At 48.4% G+C, this 17,919-nt stretch overlaps 1 protein-coding gene across 3 annotated transcripts in view; it reads left to right on the top strand.

Annotated features, from left to right (window-relative positions):
• Nucleotides 1–17,919, top strand: part of ARFGEF2 (ADP ribosylation factor guanine nucleotide exchange factor 2) — an 87,980-nt gene that overhangs the window by 24,406 nt on the left and 45,655 nt on the right. For 2 of the 3 annotated variants that reach the window (XM_040981349.1, XM_040981351.1), the window contains 8 exons: nt 7,109–7,177; nt 9,051–9,202; nt 11,737–11,867; nt 12,849–13,083; nt 13,597–13,696; nt 14,381–14,520; nt 15,692–15,800; nt 17,406–17,589. In XM_040981349.1, the coding sequence (XP_040837283.1) occupies nt 7,109–7,177; nt 9,051–9,202; nt 11,737–11,867; nt 12,849–13,083; nt 13,597–13,696; nt 14,381–14,520; nt 15,692–15,800; nt 17,406–17,589 (1,120 nt within the window). The remainder of the gene's footprint in view (nt 1–7,108; nt 7,178–9,050; nt 9,203–11,736; nt 11,868–12,848; nt 13,084–13,596; nt 13,697–14,380; nt 14,521–15,691; nt 15,801–17,405; nt 17,590–17,919) is intronic. The other variant, XM_040981350.1, reaches the window with a different exon arrangement.

Genomic DNA, 17,919 nt, shown 5'->3' with positions numbered 1-17,919 from the left:
GCTTTTTTCTGGGCCATTAGCAAGTAGCTGGATCAAACGTGAACATGAACTGTCATGCACACAAAGTACCAGCATTGCGGTAGCGCTTGACTGGCTGCATCTCACCACTGTCTCCTGTCACTTATCACTGCCCCAAATTGTGGAAGTAGTTACAGTTCTGGCCTAGCCCTGAGCCTTTAGTTCCCCTGTGTGCTCAGCACCTAGAAATGCACTTCCAGTAAACAGCGCAGTTCTTGAATAAATAGAGGAAAAACATGATTTCTAAGTACCAATTTGCAGAAGCAATAAGCTGAAATTCCACTGTAATGAAAATGATTGGTAGTATATTGCTGTGAATTTTTATTTTATGTATTTTATTTATGTATTTTCTTTGGAAGTCAGAATTACAGAGAGAGTAGACCAGAGACAAACATCTTTTATCCGTTGCTTCACTGCCCAAATGACTGTGATGGCCAGAGCTAGGCCTGTCTGAAGTTGGAAGCCAAGAACATTTGAACGTCTCCCCTGTGGGTGCAAGGGCCCAAGGACTGGAACCATCCTCCACTGGCTTCCCAGACCACAAGCAGGGCGCTAGATCAGAAGTGGAGCAGCCAGGACTCGAACTAGCACCCATATGGGATACTGGCACTGCAGACAGGATTAGCAGAATATGCCATCCTGCAGGCCCCTATGGTGAACTTTATTGCCAGCATTTAGTGCATCTCTGGAGGCTCCTCCCCGACCCTGCAAGAATCCAACTGCAGACTTGCAAATGGTGGATCTGATGGGTGTGCCATCACAAGTAAGCAGAGTGAAAGGGCCAAGTGTCTGACGGTTTTGTCTCCTGTGGGAGGGCTTGGGTTCCTTACCCACCTCTGGCCTCAAAGGCCAGCTTCTGTTCACATGGACCGTAGGAAGGCAGCAGTGATGGCTTCGTGGTCGGATAAGACCTGCAGTGAGTCCCTGACTCATGGCTCTGGTTGGTCTCTGCCCTAGCTGTTGTTGGCATTTGGAGAGCAACCCGGCAGGTGGAAGCTCTCTCTTTTCCTCAAATATGTAAATAAAAAGTAGAATAAAGAGGATCAGACAGCTGCCAGTTCTCAGCATTTGGCTCTAGAGAAGGAGTGTGTCCTTTAGAAGAGGGAGTGAGCTGCCCTCTGGAAGCCCAAGAGGAAGAGCAGCCCAAGAGACAGGTGAAGTGGGGGGAGTTGGGAGGTGCTGCACACAGCTGTGGCTCACACAGCCCTCTGCTGCAGCAGACACCAGCTGGGCCAGGTGCGTGCTCCCGCCTGCTGACTCAGCACTCATATCTGTTTTGTTTAATTAACAAGGAGCCTCCCACAGCTTCCCCTTGTAATTTGTGTCAGCGGGGAGGATTTCTTTCCCTTTAGCAGTTTCTCATCCCAGTTTGATGAACTCACAGTCACTGAAAGTCTTAGCAGGCTGTGTGAGGAAGTGGATAGGACTGCTGCTTGTGAACCAAGGCAGGCAGACATTTGAGCCTCAGGTGTCCTGGCTTGTATCACCTTTGAGCTCAGCCAACCAGCCATTCCTAGGGGAGCCCACGCTTTATCCATTTGCACTCCCCTGGTTTCCCTGCTTTTTTTCCTACCCCACCCCCCCCCCTTTTTTTTTAGCTTTCCTTGAGCTCTGATTCCCAGCCCACACATTCTTCTATTTTGGAGGTATAGTTCTGCAGCAGTCATCACCCTCCACTGGATCTCTGCCCCTTTGAGCAGTTACTGCCTCATTTTCTTATTGGAAAGGTAGACTTACAGAGAGAGGAGAGACAGAGAGAAAGATCCTCCACCTGCTGCTTCACTCCCCAAGTGGCTGCAAAGGCCAGGGCTGAGCCCATCCGAAGCCAGGAGCCAGGAGCCTCCCTGGGTCTCCCATGTGGGTACAGGGTCCCAAGGCTTTGGGCCATACTCTGCTGTTTTCCCAGGCTATGAGCAGGCAGCTGGATGGGAAATGGAGCAACCAGAACTTGGACCGGCACCCACATGGGGTCCTGGGTGTGCAAGGCAAAAATTAGCCACCTAGCCATCGCGCTGGACCCAGCTGTTAGCATTTTGATGTTCCTACAGGTAATGTATAGAATTGTCTGATTATGCAGTTCTTAACACAGCTTTGTTTTTTGCTTTTCATTCTTGAAAAGGAAAACACCCACTCTTAAATGCAGTGAAACAGAGTTATCTTCTCTCAGCCCATTCAGAAGTTCTGATCGGACAGTCTAGATTCAGATCCTGGCAACTTGCAGTAGCTTTGTGATGCTAAGCAAGATGTTTAATGAGATGGAGAGTCAGTTTCCTCTTATGTGAAAGGGATGTACAACTGGTACTTGAAGGTTTGAATGTATGAGTTATTATTTAGATTTCAACTAAAACTATGTTGATTCAAAAACAGGACATATTTCAGACAGTAATCAGATGTGTGTGTGATAGGAGGGTGCGGTAGGCTGAGCTGAGCTTGGCTGTTTTTCGTGTTAATCCCAAATCTGCTTCAGAAGTTTCGTTATTTTTGTTTTGTTTTGTTTTTAACAGAAAGAGGAAGAAGTTTCAGATGGACACTTGATAAAAATAACCGAGTGCGCTGTTGCTCCTTCTGACTTCCGGCAGTCTGGGCAGGAGCAGAAGCCCAGCGGCTCTTGAGTGCTTTGCTTTGCAGTGCTCTGCTTAGCTGCACCATGGGGACTGGGAGTCGCCTAATGTGTCTCCTGCCAGAGGGCCCTGTGTGCTCATGGCTGGAACATGTCCCAAAGAGCCTTGCTCTCTGGTTTTTCCCTTTAGTGCTCTTCTGGGTGAGTGAGTGCTCTGACTCACTGGACACACTCAGACCTGTTCCTAGGAAACAAGGCGTGTCACACTTCATTGTCACCATCTGTTAGCCCCTGCTGCTCTAGCCCCCCCTCCCCCCCTCATGATGACTTCCCTGGCCCCGTGGCACTTAATGAGATTTGCTCACTTACTGTTCCCGGGATTAAGATAAAGATCTGTGTTGTGGACAGCGATGTGTTCCAGATCCCGGACGGTGCCAGGCAGGCACTGGTTTTGATGATTGAATTATGCGTGGTTGCTGTTGCTGCGTCCTCTGCCCCATCGCCCATGATCCCTGCCTCCCTCCTGTGGACAGGGACCTGGGAGGGCATGGCATCCAACTCCGATTTTCCAAGTTGTTCTAGGTGTGTGACTTCATCACCAGGGTTGGCCTTGGTGCAGGGTGCTTCCAGTTTGTTCCAGGAGGGAAGAAGGGAGAGGAAAGGCCGCAGAGCAATGCTGGAGGCTGTAACCCCACCCCGGATCCCGCCCTTACCCAAAGGTGGCTAGGATTCAATCATATGACCCCTCTTTCTGCAAGGAAAGCTGTGAAATGCAGGCACATTCCCTTCCAACATGACATCATGGATCTGTGAGGAGGGCAGAAGGCTGTTAGGGAGGGCTCTGGGCATACCTGCTACTGGGCACGGGGTCTTCTAGCTGGCTGGGACAGCAGGGACATTTCCTGTCCAAGCCTGCTCAAGGTGACCATCTTACTTTTCCTGGAGACAGAATCTGTGGAACCTGTGGGGTCTGGGGGCTCCACAGCAGGTCCGATGCTTTCCGAACTTGCTCTGCTTGCTCCATTCAAGTGCTTGGGTTAATTTGGCTATCATTTTCACGGGCTGCATAAAAGTTTGACACAACAGATTTGCCATTAGTCAGCAAGAGCAGTTGTCCTGCATGGGGTGGGGGAACAAGTCCTGCTGCTTCTTCCCCATGAGCATTCTTTGGGACCCCACAGCTCCTCTGCAGAACATTCTGTGAGAATTAAGGCTTCCTGACCCATCGTACTGTTGTGTTTTTTTGTTTGTTTGTTTGTTTGTTTGTTTTTAAGAACATTTTGGTTTTGCCCAGGCTCTATTGCGGTTGCAGCCTGGGTCTTGAGAACCTGCTGAACAGAGTGAGGAAGATGCTGCTTGTAGCACAAACCAGAGCTCCTGCGGCTCCTGAAGGCAAAAACTACAGTGAGGACAGCGGAACCCTTGCTGAATAGAGATTTTTCTTTTTCTCAGGACCAAAAGATAGTGATGACTTTCACAGATGTTACTTTTAGTGTGGCTGGTTGAGAAAGTTCATGATTGACTCAACCTGCAGGACTGGGCACATGACGGAGGAAGCAAGCTTCTCTGCTGAGGCCCTCACAGAGCCTTCTCATAGGCGCCCGCTGCACCACAGCCCCGCAAAACTCAGCTGTGAGCACTCGCTGTTTCCAGGCACTGACTTGAATGCATCCTGTGTCAGAGAGGACTTGAGAAGGTGTGGGAGATGACATTAAAAGCCGTGTTTGTTTTGGGGCTGGCATTGTAATATAATGGGTAAAGCTGCCGCCTGCAACACCAGCATCCCATTTGGGATCCTGTTTGTGTCCTGGCTGTCTCCCATTTCCGGTTCAGCTCCTTGCCAGTGACCTGGGAAATACAACAGAAGATGGCTCAAGTGCTTGGACCCCTGCCACCATATGGGAGATCCAGATGGTGAAACTCCTGGCTTCACTGTGACCCAGGACAAGCCACTGAGGCCATCTGGGGAGTGATCCAACCAACGGGAGAACTTTCTATGTGTTTCTCCCCCCTCTCTCTGTAACTCTTAACTTTCAAAGTAAATAAATAAATTTATTTCTTCAGTTGAACAAGTTATAGAGACAGAGGGAGAGACAGAAAGGGAGAAATATTCTATCAGTTGGTTCACTCCCTAGATGCCCAAAGTGGCCATGGCTGAGCTGATCTGAAGGCAGGAGTTTCATCCGGGTCTCCTATTTGGGTGCAGGGACCCAAGCACGTGGATCATCCTCCCTGCTGGTTTCTCAGGTCATTAGCAAGGAGCTAGATTGAAAAGTGGAGCGCTAGGTCCAGTGCAGTAGCCTAATAGCTAAAACCCTTGCCTTCAATGTGCCAGGATCCCATATGGGTGCCAGTTTGTGTCCCAGTGGCCCCACTCTCCATCCAGATCCCTGCTTGTGGCCTAGGAAAGCAGTTGAGGACAGCTCCTGGCTTCAGATCAGCTCAGCTCCAGCTATTGTGGCCACTTGGGAGTGAATCATTGGATGGAAGATCTTCCTCTCTGTCTCTCCTCCTCTCTGTGTGTCTGACTTTCCATATAAATAAATCTTTCAAGAAAAGTGGAGCATATGAACTAATGTTCTTATTAGATGCCAATTTTGCAGGTGAGTGCTTTTCTGCTATACCACCACCCCTCCAAGTTCTGTTTTTATTCACTTGAAAAGCAGAGTGAGATGACTGATCCATCTTCCATCCACTGATTCACTCCGCAGTGACTGCAGCCTGGGTGCAGAACTCTATCCGGGTTTCCCATGTGGGTGTCGGGGGCCCAGGTGCTCAGGCCATCCTCTGCCACTTTCCCAAGCGCATTAGCAGGAGAAGAGAAGCAGAAGCAGAGCAGCTGGGAACCACAGCCATGTTCAGATATGGGATGCTGCTAGTGTAAGCAGCACTTCACCTGTGCTGCCATAGCACAGATCCTTCTCATGCTCTTAAATCATCTGACCAGTGTCTCCCACTTTTCGTATTCCTAGCATTTTATTTTCTTTATTCTTTAATTTATTTATCTGAGAGGCAAAGAGAAAGAGCTCCTATTTTCTGGTTCGTTCCCTTAATGTCATTAGTGGCTGGAGCTGAGCCAGAGCCAAGAGCCAGGAATGCAGGCCAGGCCTCCCACGTGGGTGGCAGGAATTCCATTGCCTCCCTGGGTCTGTGTTGGTGGAAAGCTGGTGTGAGCGCAGGGATTCCCGACCAAGCTCCCGTTGTGGACATGTTACTTTCTTATTCACTGCAGAGGAGCAGTATCAGTCCAGTGTGGTGGTACTAAGGGCTGTCCTGGAAGGGAGACCCTCATTGGGCGTGGTGAGCACTGAGGCAGCAGGGCATCCACGAGTGCTCCGGATGCTGGCTGAAGAAGACCGCTGCTGGTGTGGCCAGGGTTACCACGTGGTCGAATTCTTTAGCTAGAAGCTAGATCTGGCTTTTCTTCTTTTTCTGTTCTTCCTTTCTTCCTCCATCTCTGCCTCCCTCCCTCCCTCCCTCTATTATCTCTCTCTCTCTCTCTCTCTCTCCTTTCTTCCTTCTATCCTCCCTCCCTTCCTCCCTCCCTCCCTTCCTTTCTTCCGTCTTTCTTTTTAGTTTCTGAGTATATAAATGTTGATAGCTAATTCAGAAGTCTTAAAGAGTCAGTACGGGAAAATGATACATTCTGTAGGCCAGGTGACAGTCACCTGTCAGTCACTATGTGTTAGCTTCTGGGTTCACTCTCTGGGCTAGTAGCATCTTGGAAAAAAAATGAGTGGATGTTTCCTGTGTTTGAGTGTGAACAGGCCATGTTGTCAGGTCATGTTGTCAGTGGAATGGACACTACGGATTGGAAACTCACCAAATTTTTCTAACTTGTAGCATCAGAGAAAGTTGAAACAGGATGGGAATTCTTGGAAATATTTGGTCAGATGTTTGCCAGATCAGATGAGATGATTTTAGGTGATTCATAGGTGAACAGTTTTGATCTTAATCATGGCACATTTATTTTAAAATACATTCAGGAAATATAATTAGAACATTCAGAATTATTTTGCAGATTTAGTTGCTTACGATGAGTTAGCTTAAAGAGCACCGTGCAGTGTACGTACGTAACGCAGATGGTAAGTGGTACATTTGAATGGCACGGATTGTGAAGGTGATAGGGCAGTGACGTAGCAGATCCAGCTCATTGGTTTTGGTTTTGCACCCTAACCACAGGCACAATCTTTTTACCAGTTGGTATTAACAGGCACAGCTGGAGGATATCCAGCTCCATCCCCTAAGTCAGAAGCCGTGGGGAGTTCCTGGACCAAGCATCTGGGCTGGAGAGGTGGCAGGGCCATGCCCAGGGCCTTGTGTGGGCCCCCAAGCAGACCTTGACAGCACAGCAGGTGCTGTGTGAGGCTTTTCAGGTTTCTGGGGGTGTCGTCTGCCATAGCATGGGGCTTGTAGCCTCTGCCCTCGGAAGCAGGACTTCGGAGGAACACTGCTGTAATCTTCTTCCTTTCCTTTGTCTTCCCTGGGAATGTCCCCGTGTGTCCTTGTACTTGGCTGTGCGTGGTATAGGCCTGGAGGATGGAGCCCAGGAGGTGGTGAAGGACATCCTAGAAGACGTAGTCGCTTCAGCCGTGAAAGGTAAGAGGCGAGGATAGCCCAGCCCCTCCTGCCCAAATGCGTTAATCCCAGAGACCCCTCTTCCCAGCCCGGTGAACCTCCGGAAACTGAGGGGTTTCAGGAAGCACCTAGGTTTCAGGATTGATTCTGTTGTCATCAGGTTGGGTTTGTAGAACACAGTCTGGTTGCTCGATGGAGACGTGAGGGCCACTGTTGGCCCTCCAGAGCAGGGGTATGCCGGTTCTCCCAGAGTGAGCCCTGGGCCCTGTGATCTGCTCTGTTGCTGGTGAGTTCTCACAGCCGGCCCTTGGATGTCAAACTTCAGTCATAAGTCTCTCAGTGTCATGTTGTGGTTTCAAGTGGAATTAAAATTGGATGGCTCCGAGTGACGATTAGATGGTGTTTTCTTTGTCTTTGCTGCATTATCTCAGCTCAGTGATTTAGTGTTGAACACTTGATTCCAGTGCCAATAGACCACTAATTGCGTGAAAAGGAAGACTTTGTGGGTTACAATCAGTATAGTTAAATGAAAGGAGAAAACAAGAGTGCAGGTAGTCCGAGTGTTTCACACAAGGTGATGGTAACTATGTGAGTGCCATTGCCAGTGTTAGCAGTGTCAACAAATTCTGTATATGCTGAGGCACATTTTAAAAAAAGATTTTTTATTTATTTATTTGCAAATCAGAGTTAGTGAGAGAAAGGGAGAGATTTTTTCCATTTAGTGGTTCACTCGCTGAACAACCACAGTGGCTAGGGCTGGACCAGGCTGAAGCCGAGATCCTGGAATGGCGCTCGGGTCTGCTCCGTGGGTGCAGGGTTCCAAGCGCTCAGGCCATCCTCTGCTGCACTCCCAGGCTCATGAGCAGGGGGCTAGATCGGAAGTGGAGAAGCCAAGTCTTGAACCTGTGCCCAAACGAGATTCTGACGTACACAGAGGCTTTTTACCCACCAGCCATAATGTCAAGGGGAGGGGAGGAGGAGGGTGTTGTGTGCAGTTTAAAAAAATTTTTTTTACTAATATCATGATTCAGAAGCCAATTTCCTAAGCCCTGTTTGCTTCTTCAGCTTAGGGTACCACAAACTGTAGGTGGATTTTATTTTTTTTCTTCCCTGTGGAAATAGCTTTAAGATAGAATATTTTTGTTTCGTGCCTTTTGTTTTGTTTCTGGATGGCTTTATGAGACGTCATCTCATGATGGAAGCTTGTCCTGGATGCGGTTGCACACTTGCTCCCTGTCATAGGGTCTGGTGTATAGCAGGACTCGCTAAACATTTGTTGCATGAACGTGTACTATGTGAAACTTACTGATTTTAATGCTTATTAAATCTCTCAAAGCTGTTTGTCTTTGAAGATCCACATAATAAATGCCACTTAGAGTTTTATTGTTCTGTTAGTGAACAACTGCACTTTCCTTTATTAAATGATGAACGCTATAATTCCTTTTAGAATTCTTTCCTTTTTTCATGTGGCTGGCCAGGAAGCGCAGGTCTACATTTTTCTTTGTAATTAATGTTTTTTGTCATAAGTTGCTCTTCTTTAATTCCAATAGTAACAACTGTGTAAAAAAAAAATGTGCTTCAGATGTTCAGTAACTTCTAATCATTTTCAGTTGAAACTGTCTGGGGTGGGCAGGGTTGCTGCAGTGTACTGTTTCAGGGGCGCATTGGCCTGGGTGGTAGTAAGAATGGAGTCCCTGGAGCGGGCCATGCATGCTGTGGCCCCAGCAGTGTGCTGTGGATAAGAAGCAAGCATCCCAGTGGCCAGTTCTTTCTCCGTGTTGGATCAGTCCTGGGGCAGTAGCGGTAGCAGGTGGGTGGTCGGGTGAGCTATGGGCTCAGGCAGCCACCAGGGCACGAGCCAACTGGGTGATGACTGCTGTGCTTGTGTTTTCAGAAGCAGCGGAAAAGCATGGTGTGACAGAACCCGAGAGGGGCTTGGGAGACCTGGAAGGCCAGGACAGTGGCGGTCCCCCCGGGGTTGATGAGAACTCACAGACCAACGGCATCGCAGACGACAGGCAGTCCCTGTCATCAGCAGATAACTTGGTATGTTGGCGACTCTGTCCTCACTCATGTCTGTCGTAACCTTCTTGAGGGCTGCATGATTGATCGCTGTCAGGAGAAGTGAGAGACGTCTCCCCTGGTCAGTGTTCAGTAGGCGTCATCCTGGGCTCTCACTTCTTGGAATGTGTTCAGTTTGGTTGGTGTTACGTTGTGATTAAATCCTGTTTACCCAGAATTTTTAAAAATTTGAATTTCTGTCCATTTCCTTCTTTCAGAATAACATGCAGTCATTATGGGAAAACAGAAAAATCTAGAACAGGCTTTCCTCTCTAGTTGGAAAGTCAGTATATGAGGGAAAAGTTATTCCGAGTCTCATAACCCAAAACTCACCCCGGTAACATTTTATGTAGATTCTTCTAGATTTTTCTACTTCTGACATACTGACATATTCCTCCATTTTTTTTAAGATTTTTCTTTTTATTTGGAAAGTCAGATATATAAAGAGAAGAAGAGACAGAGAGAAGGTTCTTCCATCTGATGATTCATACTCCAAGTAGCTACAACAGCCGGAGCTGAGCTGACCCGAAGCCAGGAGCCAGGAGTTTCTTCCAGGTCTCCCACGTGGGTACAGGGTCCCAAGGCTTTGGGCCATCCTCCACTGCTTTCCCAGGCCACAAGTAGGGAGTTAGATGGGAAGTGGAGCAGCTGAGACGTGGACTGGCACCCATATGGGATCCTGGCACATGCAAGGTGTGGACTTTAGCCACTAGACTACCGCTCCGGGCCCATATTACTCCATTTAAGCGGAGTAACTGTGTATGTGTTGTGTAGCAACATGCTTGGTAACTTTGATGTGTACCGTTCTGTATGTCTGCCATGTTATTTTTGTAAAATGACTTCATTATACTCTTGAAATTGTGTATATCAGCATATGGAACATGGAGTCATATGACATGATTATCCAGCCAGGTCCTGCTTATCTTCCCCAAGGTTTCTCAGCCTTTGCTTCTTTTTCAAGATTTACCTTTTCTTTTTACTTATTTATTTTATTCTTTTCAAGATTTACTTTTTTTTTTTTTTTGAATGTCAGAGTGAGAAAAACCAGCGGCACCTGCTCCACTCCCTGTCCAGCTCCATGCTCATGGCCTGGGGAATAAAGTAGCACATCTTCTGTGCCTGGGCCCCTGTGCCCAGGCGGGGGACCTGCATTGAGCTCCATGCTCTTGGCTTCGACTTGACCCGGCACCAGTAGTTGGACGCGTTTGGGGTATCAATTAACACACAGAAAAGCCTGCATTCTCTCTCTCCCCGGATCTTTCTGTTGTCTGCCTCCTGTCTCTCTCTTTCAAATAAAATGAAAGCAAATAGAAGAATGTGCTTAGAAAGTTGCTCTTAAATCCACACAAGGATTTGTGTGCAGGAGGCTGGGACTTGGCCTTGTCCCCTTGACGCCATGTCACAGACATGTTTCCACACTAACTCAACTCTGTGTAATGACCTTGTAAAATCGTCCTTGGATTATCTGTTACAATCTATTGAACCGATTTCCTGTTAGGTCTCAGATGACCTAAGTTTGTCATTGGGAACAGTCTCAGTAAGCCTTCCCTACATCCTTACTTGCTTCTTCAGAATAAATTCCTGCTGGAGATAAGCGTGGGAGCAGGATTTAGAGACTTGGAAATTTTTCCTGCTTGTCGCTGAGGCAGCCGTGAAGAAGGTGTGATTCAGATTCTGGCCACCTTCGCAGGGCATTAATCACTGCTTTTCTGTTCCTGATTACATCCGGCCAGTAGCATTCAAGTGTTTGCTGGTCTGAGTGGAGAAAGATCTTGTCTTAAGTCATTGGTACTAGTCATTTAGAGGTCTTCAGAAAGTTCATGGAAAAAAATGTATTGTGAAAAAAACCGTGCATGGATTTCTCTCTCTCTCTCTCTTGCTTTTTTTTTTCTTTTGCATAAAAATAAACTTAGTTCAGAGGTCAGCCTTGTGGCAAACCCGGTTAGGCCTCCACCTCTGCCACTGGTATCCCATATGGGTGCTAGTTCTTGTCCCGACTGCTCCGCTGCTGGTCCAGCTCCCTGCTAATGCACCTGGGAAAGCAGCAGAAGGTGGCCCCTGCACCCATGTAGGAGGCCCCGAAGCAGCTCTGGGTTCCTAGCTTCAGTCCGGCCCAACCTTGGCCTTTACAGGCCTTTGGGGAGGAACCCAGTGGGTGGAAGATTCTCTCTGCCAGTGTCTTTCCTCCTCTATGATTCTGCCTTTCAAATACATTTTTTTTATTGAAAAAAAATAAGTTTAGTTAGATTTTCTGTGATCATGAGATGCTCTGTTTCCTCCTTTGGTTGGTATTATTTAACTTGGATCACTTATTTTAAACCGTCCATGCCACCTTTCTGAGGAACAAGGGCCAACGTTTGGAACCAGCTGCTGTGGCCCCCCACCCCTTAGGGCTCTCTCTTCCTCCCCTCTCCCCTCCCTGTGATGAACTCCCCATTGAAATCAGGTTTCTTGTTTTTGAAGAGTTGCCCTTTGGTGTTTCCCATCTGCTTTTTGTTTTCATCTGTTTCTAACCTCAGGAATCAGATGCACAAGGACACCAGGTGGCAGCTAGGTTCTCCCACATTCTGCAGAAGGATGCCTTCCTCGTGTTCCGCTCCCTGTGCAAGCTGTCAATGAAGCCCCTCGGGGAAGGTCCTCCGGATCCGAAGTAAGCAGACAGTAGTTTGTGGCCAACTACAGAAGCACATGCTGCCAGTTCCCACCCTCCCCTGATGTCCTGGCTCCTGGGTGGGGGGATGGTGGCAATGGTGGCAATGGTGGCAATGGTGGCAATGGCCCATAGCTTTTCCAATCCATGAAGTCCGTACAGTCCTTTCATGCTCACTGTCTGTATACCCAGTCACCAAGATTTGGCCCTGATGTGTTCTGCTGAAAATGGTCAGTGTATGTAGCTAAATACCTTCTTTAATCTCCTGATTGGGAGGTGAGAAAGGGCGGGATACCTGTGGATGCAGTTCCCTGCCCTACTTTGTAGGCACAGGTGTAAGACCAGTTTCAGCTCAGGGAAAGCAAACAGTTCTTCATAGCAAATGTGCTACTGCAAGGCTGAGGAGGGCCCTGTGGGGTGCCGACAGCAGGCTTTAGAGCCAGAGCTGTGTGTACTCCAGTTCCTCTGCTTGGGAGCAGCTCTGTGGCTGTTGGCTGAACTGCACCTGCACAGTGGGACTATGAAACATCACCTTCCAGGAATGAGTGGAAAGATGAGATGCTGTTAGCCTGAGCACAAGGTCTTGTCCATTACTAATAACCACTGTTGTTTCTGCAATTATTATTCATCGTTAATGCTAGTCTTGAGGTCTTTTATCAGGGATGCTGCCATGAGGGAAAGGCTGATGAGCATTTTCCATTTCTTAGCATCCCTGACCTTGGGGTCTTCACACGTAAAGATGGAGCAGGCAGGGGCCTAGGGCTCACGCGATACCAAGCCTGTTCCCAGGAGGCCTGCAGACGCCAGGAAGACCCAGCTCACCCCAGGGCAGGTCTCTCCTGAACAGATGCTTCTCGTTAAGTCTTAGCTCACAGGCTTCTCAGCAGAGGGCCTGCTGCTAGAGGAGCGAGACCACCTGCAGTAGTGTCCTGCCACGGTCTGTCCTCCTGCGCTCTTACTGCCCTCCGTGTTCCTTGCCAGATCCCACGAGCTGCGCTCCAAGGTGGTGTCGCTGCAGCTGCTCCTGTCCGTGTTGCAGAACGCTGGCCCTGTCTTCCGGACGCACGAGATGTTCATCAATGCAATCAAGCAATATCTCTGCGTGGCCTTGTCCAAAAACGGCGTCTCTTCGGTGCCTGATGTCTTCGAGCTCTCTCTCGCCATTTTTCTTACTCTTCTTTCAAATTTCAAAATGCACTTGAAAATGCAGATAGAGGTAGGGACTCAATTTGTGGTTGTTGTTCAATCACTCATTTCAGCTGAATCAACTGTTGGCAGCACGGTCAAGGGTTACATGGTTTACTGATTCTGCTGAGTGATAAGGAGAGCACCTTTTCATGAAAACTTTGTTTTGCAGATCTTGTACGATCTTTAGTTTACCCAAAGCTTTGACATTACAGTCTGTGCTGAGCTCAGTCTAAACATATTTGTGTGGTCTGTAAATTGAAGTCATGTGGATTATTAGTTGCTAAATTAGAAAATAATATTTCAGCTGAAAATCCACATTTCCCCTTTCTTTTGCATCCCTATGTGGCTGGGCAAGGTGGGAGCCCAGGGGTGACTTCCCACAATGGGACTGTGTGCAGCCATCCCCTCTCTGAGGGTGGATTTGATGCCGTCTCTTCCTTCTGCCCAGTCCCCTTGGCTTACTGTAGGGAGGAGCTGCCGGGCTCCTCTGTGAGCCCTAATGGTCACTGCCAGTTGTCCTCTTTGTCTTCCTGTCATACAGGTCTTCTTCAAAGAGATTTTCCTGAACATCTTAGAAACATCCACTAGTTCTTTTGAGCACAGGTGGATGGTCATTCAGACTCTGACGAGGATCTGTGCAGGTAGGTGCCCTGAGGACGCCCAGCCACAGGCAGGTTCAGCTCAGCTGTGGCTACTTCATTTGCTGAAACCCAGATTAAGACTTTTAGCCCATCTTTGTAGGGTTTAAATGATGTGTTAGGATAAGTCATGTCCCAAAAGGCTCGCTCTAACCTAGTGACTTGTCCTTTCCCACTTTTTCTGCTCTCTCATAGGACCACCAGTTCAAACTTTCTGGGACTTTCTGGGTTTTGCATTTCAAAGCCCACACCCCAGAACCCACCCCTGATCCTATCAGTCTGGGACACATGGTCACCGTACCTGTGTACCAAGCACTGTGCGTTCATCACAAAACCCAGAGCATTGGTGCTGCCCACCCTGGACCGGGTCCTGAACTGCGTTTGCATGTGCTTTACACCTTACAGTCATGGGCTTCCAACAAAGCATCCATGTGTCTGTTCTGTAAGGTGATTTCATGAGAGTGACACACTTTTAGAGGTAGATGGCATATCATTAGCCCCTTTCTGACAAGGAAGGTGAGCTGTGGAGGGGTGGGATGAAGAACCCGGGGTTACAGTTAATTGGGGGGCAGACCTGGAAACAGGACTTCTGATAGACCGTCCTGAATGAAGTGTGGCCTCCTGAGTTCTTGTCAAAAATATCTCATTTAGAGAAAATGTAACTGCTGTTTGTCTTTGTTTTCCCAGACGCCCAGTGTGTTGTGGATATCTATGTCAACTATGACTGCGACTTAAATGCTGCTAACATTTTTGAGCGCCTTGTAAATGATTTGTCCAAAATCGCTCAGGGACGAAGTGGGCACGAGCTGGGCATGACACCTCTGCAGGTAAAAATACCAAGGCCGTGCACTTACCTTGGGAACCCACTCATTTCAGGAAAGCCTGGGGTGAGCACCGCCACATGCCGGGCTCCGTCCTCGGTGCTGTGCACAGAGCGGTGAATGAAACAGAAGCTCAGTGTATGTCCTGCCCCACAAAGCAGCAGTAAAGAACTGAGTTGGCTGGTGTGGTAAGGGCTGCAGAGAACAAGAAGACAGGGACAGCAGGCAGTGCTGCAGCTGGGCAGTGGTCACTCAAAGGGCTGTTCGAGAGGCTCTCGTAGAAGGTGACATCTGAGCTGAGACCAGCTGTACGATGCTCATTGAATCGCATTTCCCTTGCCAGAGTCAGTGTGGAGAGCAGGACCCCGCACAGTTCCAGTGCAGGCAGGGGAGGTTGCCCTGTGGGGTGCTGACAAAGCCAGCAGAGCCGAAGGGCTCTGAAGGAGCAGGCCAGCCTGGTGAGCGCCTCAAGTTAGGTGCAGGGTTTTCTCTGCATGGACATTTTTCTTAGAAGAAGTTCACAGTTATCCAAAATTCACACAGTCTCTGCTGCCTCACATGCTATTCTGAATATATATATATATATTTACATATATATATTTATATATTTAGATTATCTACAACTCAGTTTCTTATTCAAGAAATGTTTTTAAAAATTGGTTGTTATTTTTATTATCAAGTAATCCTTAAAGTTTAATGTAGTATATTTGGGGTGTTTAGAGGATAAGCTATATCCAGAATCATTCATTTGCTGAATAATGTTTTATATTTTTTTTGTTTTTTAATCACTGTTTAGGACCTTATTTTTAGGACCCACGTTTTCCACTCTCTCCCTCTCTCATTCCACCCCCTCTGTCTCTCGCTCCCTCCGTTCCTGCCTGCCTTGTTTTCCATAGGAATGAATGGGAATGCTCTTCACAAATACCTGACTCCCAGATTAGGGAGGTTAGGCACACTGCCCTCTCTTCTGTGCCAGGATGTTTGTAGTGATCCCCTTCAGCCATGCCCAGGCTTTCGACAGCCCTCGATATGTGTGTCCTTGGGAACTGGTCCTCGGTCATTGTCCCTAATAGCACCAAATGTCCGTGATTGTCGCCCTGGATGTGCTGGGAGTCCCACACCTGCGTGTTATTAATGTTTCTGCTGAGTCTCCATGCTGTGCCTCTTGGTCCAACAGGAGCTCAGTCTGAGGAAGAAAGGCCTGGAGTGCCTCGTGTCCATCCTGAAGTGCATGGTGGAGTGGAGCAAAGACTTGTATGTGAATCCCAACCACCAGACCAGCGTGGGTGAGAAAGCTGCGTTTCTCCATTCCTGATGGACTACTGTTAGGAAAAGTTGTCTGGGTGTAGTTGGCTTCGAATTGAGCAAAGATTAGTTTGCTAGTCTAGTATTTTCAAGGTTCTGTTTCTCTCTTTAACTACTTTAAGATTTAAATTTTATTTTTGTTGGAAAGTCAGATATACACAGAGAAGGGACAGAGAGGAAGATCTTCCATCCACTGATTGACTCTTCATGTGGCCGCAATGCCCAGAGCTATATCGATCTGAAGCCAGGAGCCTGAAGCTTCTTCTGGGTCTCCCATGCGGGTGCCGGGTCCCAAGTCCTTGAGCCATCCTCAGTTGCTTTCCCAGGCCACAAGCAGGGAGCTGGATGGGAAGCAGGACCTCCAGGATTAGAAGTGGTCCCCATATGGGATTCCAGTACATTCAAGGCAAGGACTTTAGCCACTATACTACCACTCCGGGCCCGATTCTTTTTTCTTTTTTTAAGATTTATTTATTTTTGTTAGAAAGTCAGATATACAGAGAGGAGGAGAGACAGAGAATAAGACCTTCCATCCGCTCACTGGTTCACTCCCTAAAGGCCGCAACGGCCGCAGCTAAGCCTATCCAAAACCAGGAACCAGAAGCCAGGAGCCTCCTCCAGATCTCCCACATAGGTGCAGGGTCTCAAGGCTTTGGGCCATCTTTGACTGGTTTCCCAGGTCACAAGCAGGAACTGGATGGGAAGCGGAGCTGCCAGGATACAAACCAGTGCCCATATGGGATCCCAGCACTTGAAAGGCAAGGACCTTAGCTGCTAGGCTACCACACCAGGCCTGAAGGTTCTGTGTTTGAGCTATTTGTAAATTTTAGGAGAAGAGTAGGAAGTTATTCTCTCACTTCATTGTGACTTTTTGCCAGTGGTCTCTTTCTTGTTAGTTTGAGGCACCACTCTGATATACCAAATTCTCCTGTGTCCCGATGGCTGCTTCTTGATTTTTGACTCTATGCTGTTGAACACTTTTTCAAATTATTAAAGTTACGTACTAAATGCATTTTTGTATTTATTTGTAAGAGAAAGGGGAAGCTGTAGCATTGAGGGTCAAACTGCCGTTAATGACATCTATGTCTCAGGGGAGTGCCAGTTTGAGTCCCATATGCCCCACTGCCAACCCTACTTCCTGCTCATGTGCCTGAGAAACCAGTGGATGAACACCCAGATATGTGGGACCTTGCCACCATGTGGGAGACCTGGTTGGCGCTTCTGGCTCCTGGCTTGCCTGGCCCAGCCCTGAATGTCGCGGGCATTGGGGAGTGAATGGACCAGCAGCAGGATGACTGAACTCTCCTTATTTCTCTCTGTTACTCTGCCTTTCAAATCAATAAAATCTTTAAGAGAGCGAGACAGGCAGCAAGCACTGCCGTGAATTCAGCGTGGGCTCCTCAGGTGGTTGACAGGGACCCTGCACTTGAGCCATCACCTTTTTGTCTCGAAATGGAGAGGAGCTGCAAATCCGCGAGCCCTCGGCCCTTCTTGCCTCTGCTGCCAGAGGCCCGGGGAGCCAGACTCAGCTCCGCCGTGTGTGCTCCTCTGCCAGTTTGTTTTCCTTTGCTTTTGTATCACTGCAGGTCAGGAGAGGCTCCTGGATCAGGAGATGGGGGACGGGAAAGGCCTGGACATGGGCAGGCGGAGCAGTGTGACGTCCATGGAGTCCACAGTGTCCTCCGGGACCCAGACAGCCGTTCAGGATGACCCGGAGCAGTTTGAGGTCATCAAGCAGCAAAAGGAGATTATCGAGCATGGCATCGAGCTGTGAGTGTGCTGGCGACACGGAGGGCGACATGGAGGGCGGTGCTGGCCGTGGGTGGGCCCGGCTGAGCCAGCCGGGCAAATGAGCGTGTGCGCATGGATGTGAGCCCAGAAACCTGGATGGCTTGGTGTGGTTGGTGCGAACTTCTTCCCTTTCCAATGGGAAAAGTAAAGCAATTTAGAAAATAGAGGTGAAGACAAAGCAGGAATGCAGACATCACTCATGAAACAGCTGCCTGCAGGAAAGAAAATTGCCAGTGACCGTGTTTCTTTTTTTTAATTATAGATCAGGAAAACTTCGAGCATGCAGAAGTTTGTATTTATATTTTAAAT

The sequence above is a fragment of the Ochotona curzoniae genome, unplaced genomic scaffold, assembly GCF_017591425.1.
Source record: "Ochotona curzoniae isolate NIBS_2020 unplaced genomic scaffold, NIBS_Ocur_1.0 contig_3520, whole genome shotgun sequence".
NCBI lineage: Eukaryota > Metazoa > Chordata > Mammalia > Lagomorpha > Ochotonidae > Ochotona > Ochotona curzoniae.
Note: the sequence above shows the minus strand (reverse complement) of the source record. Positions and strands in the feature narration are given on the sequence as shown.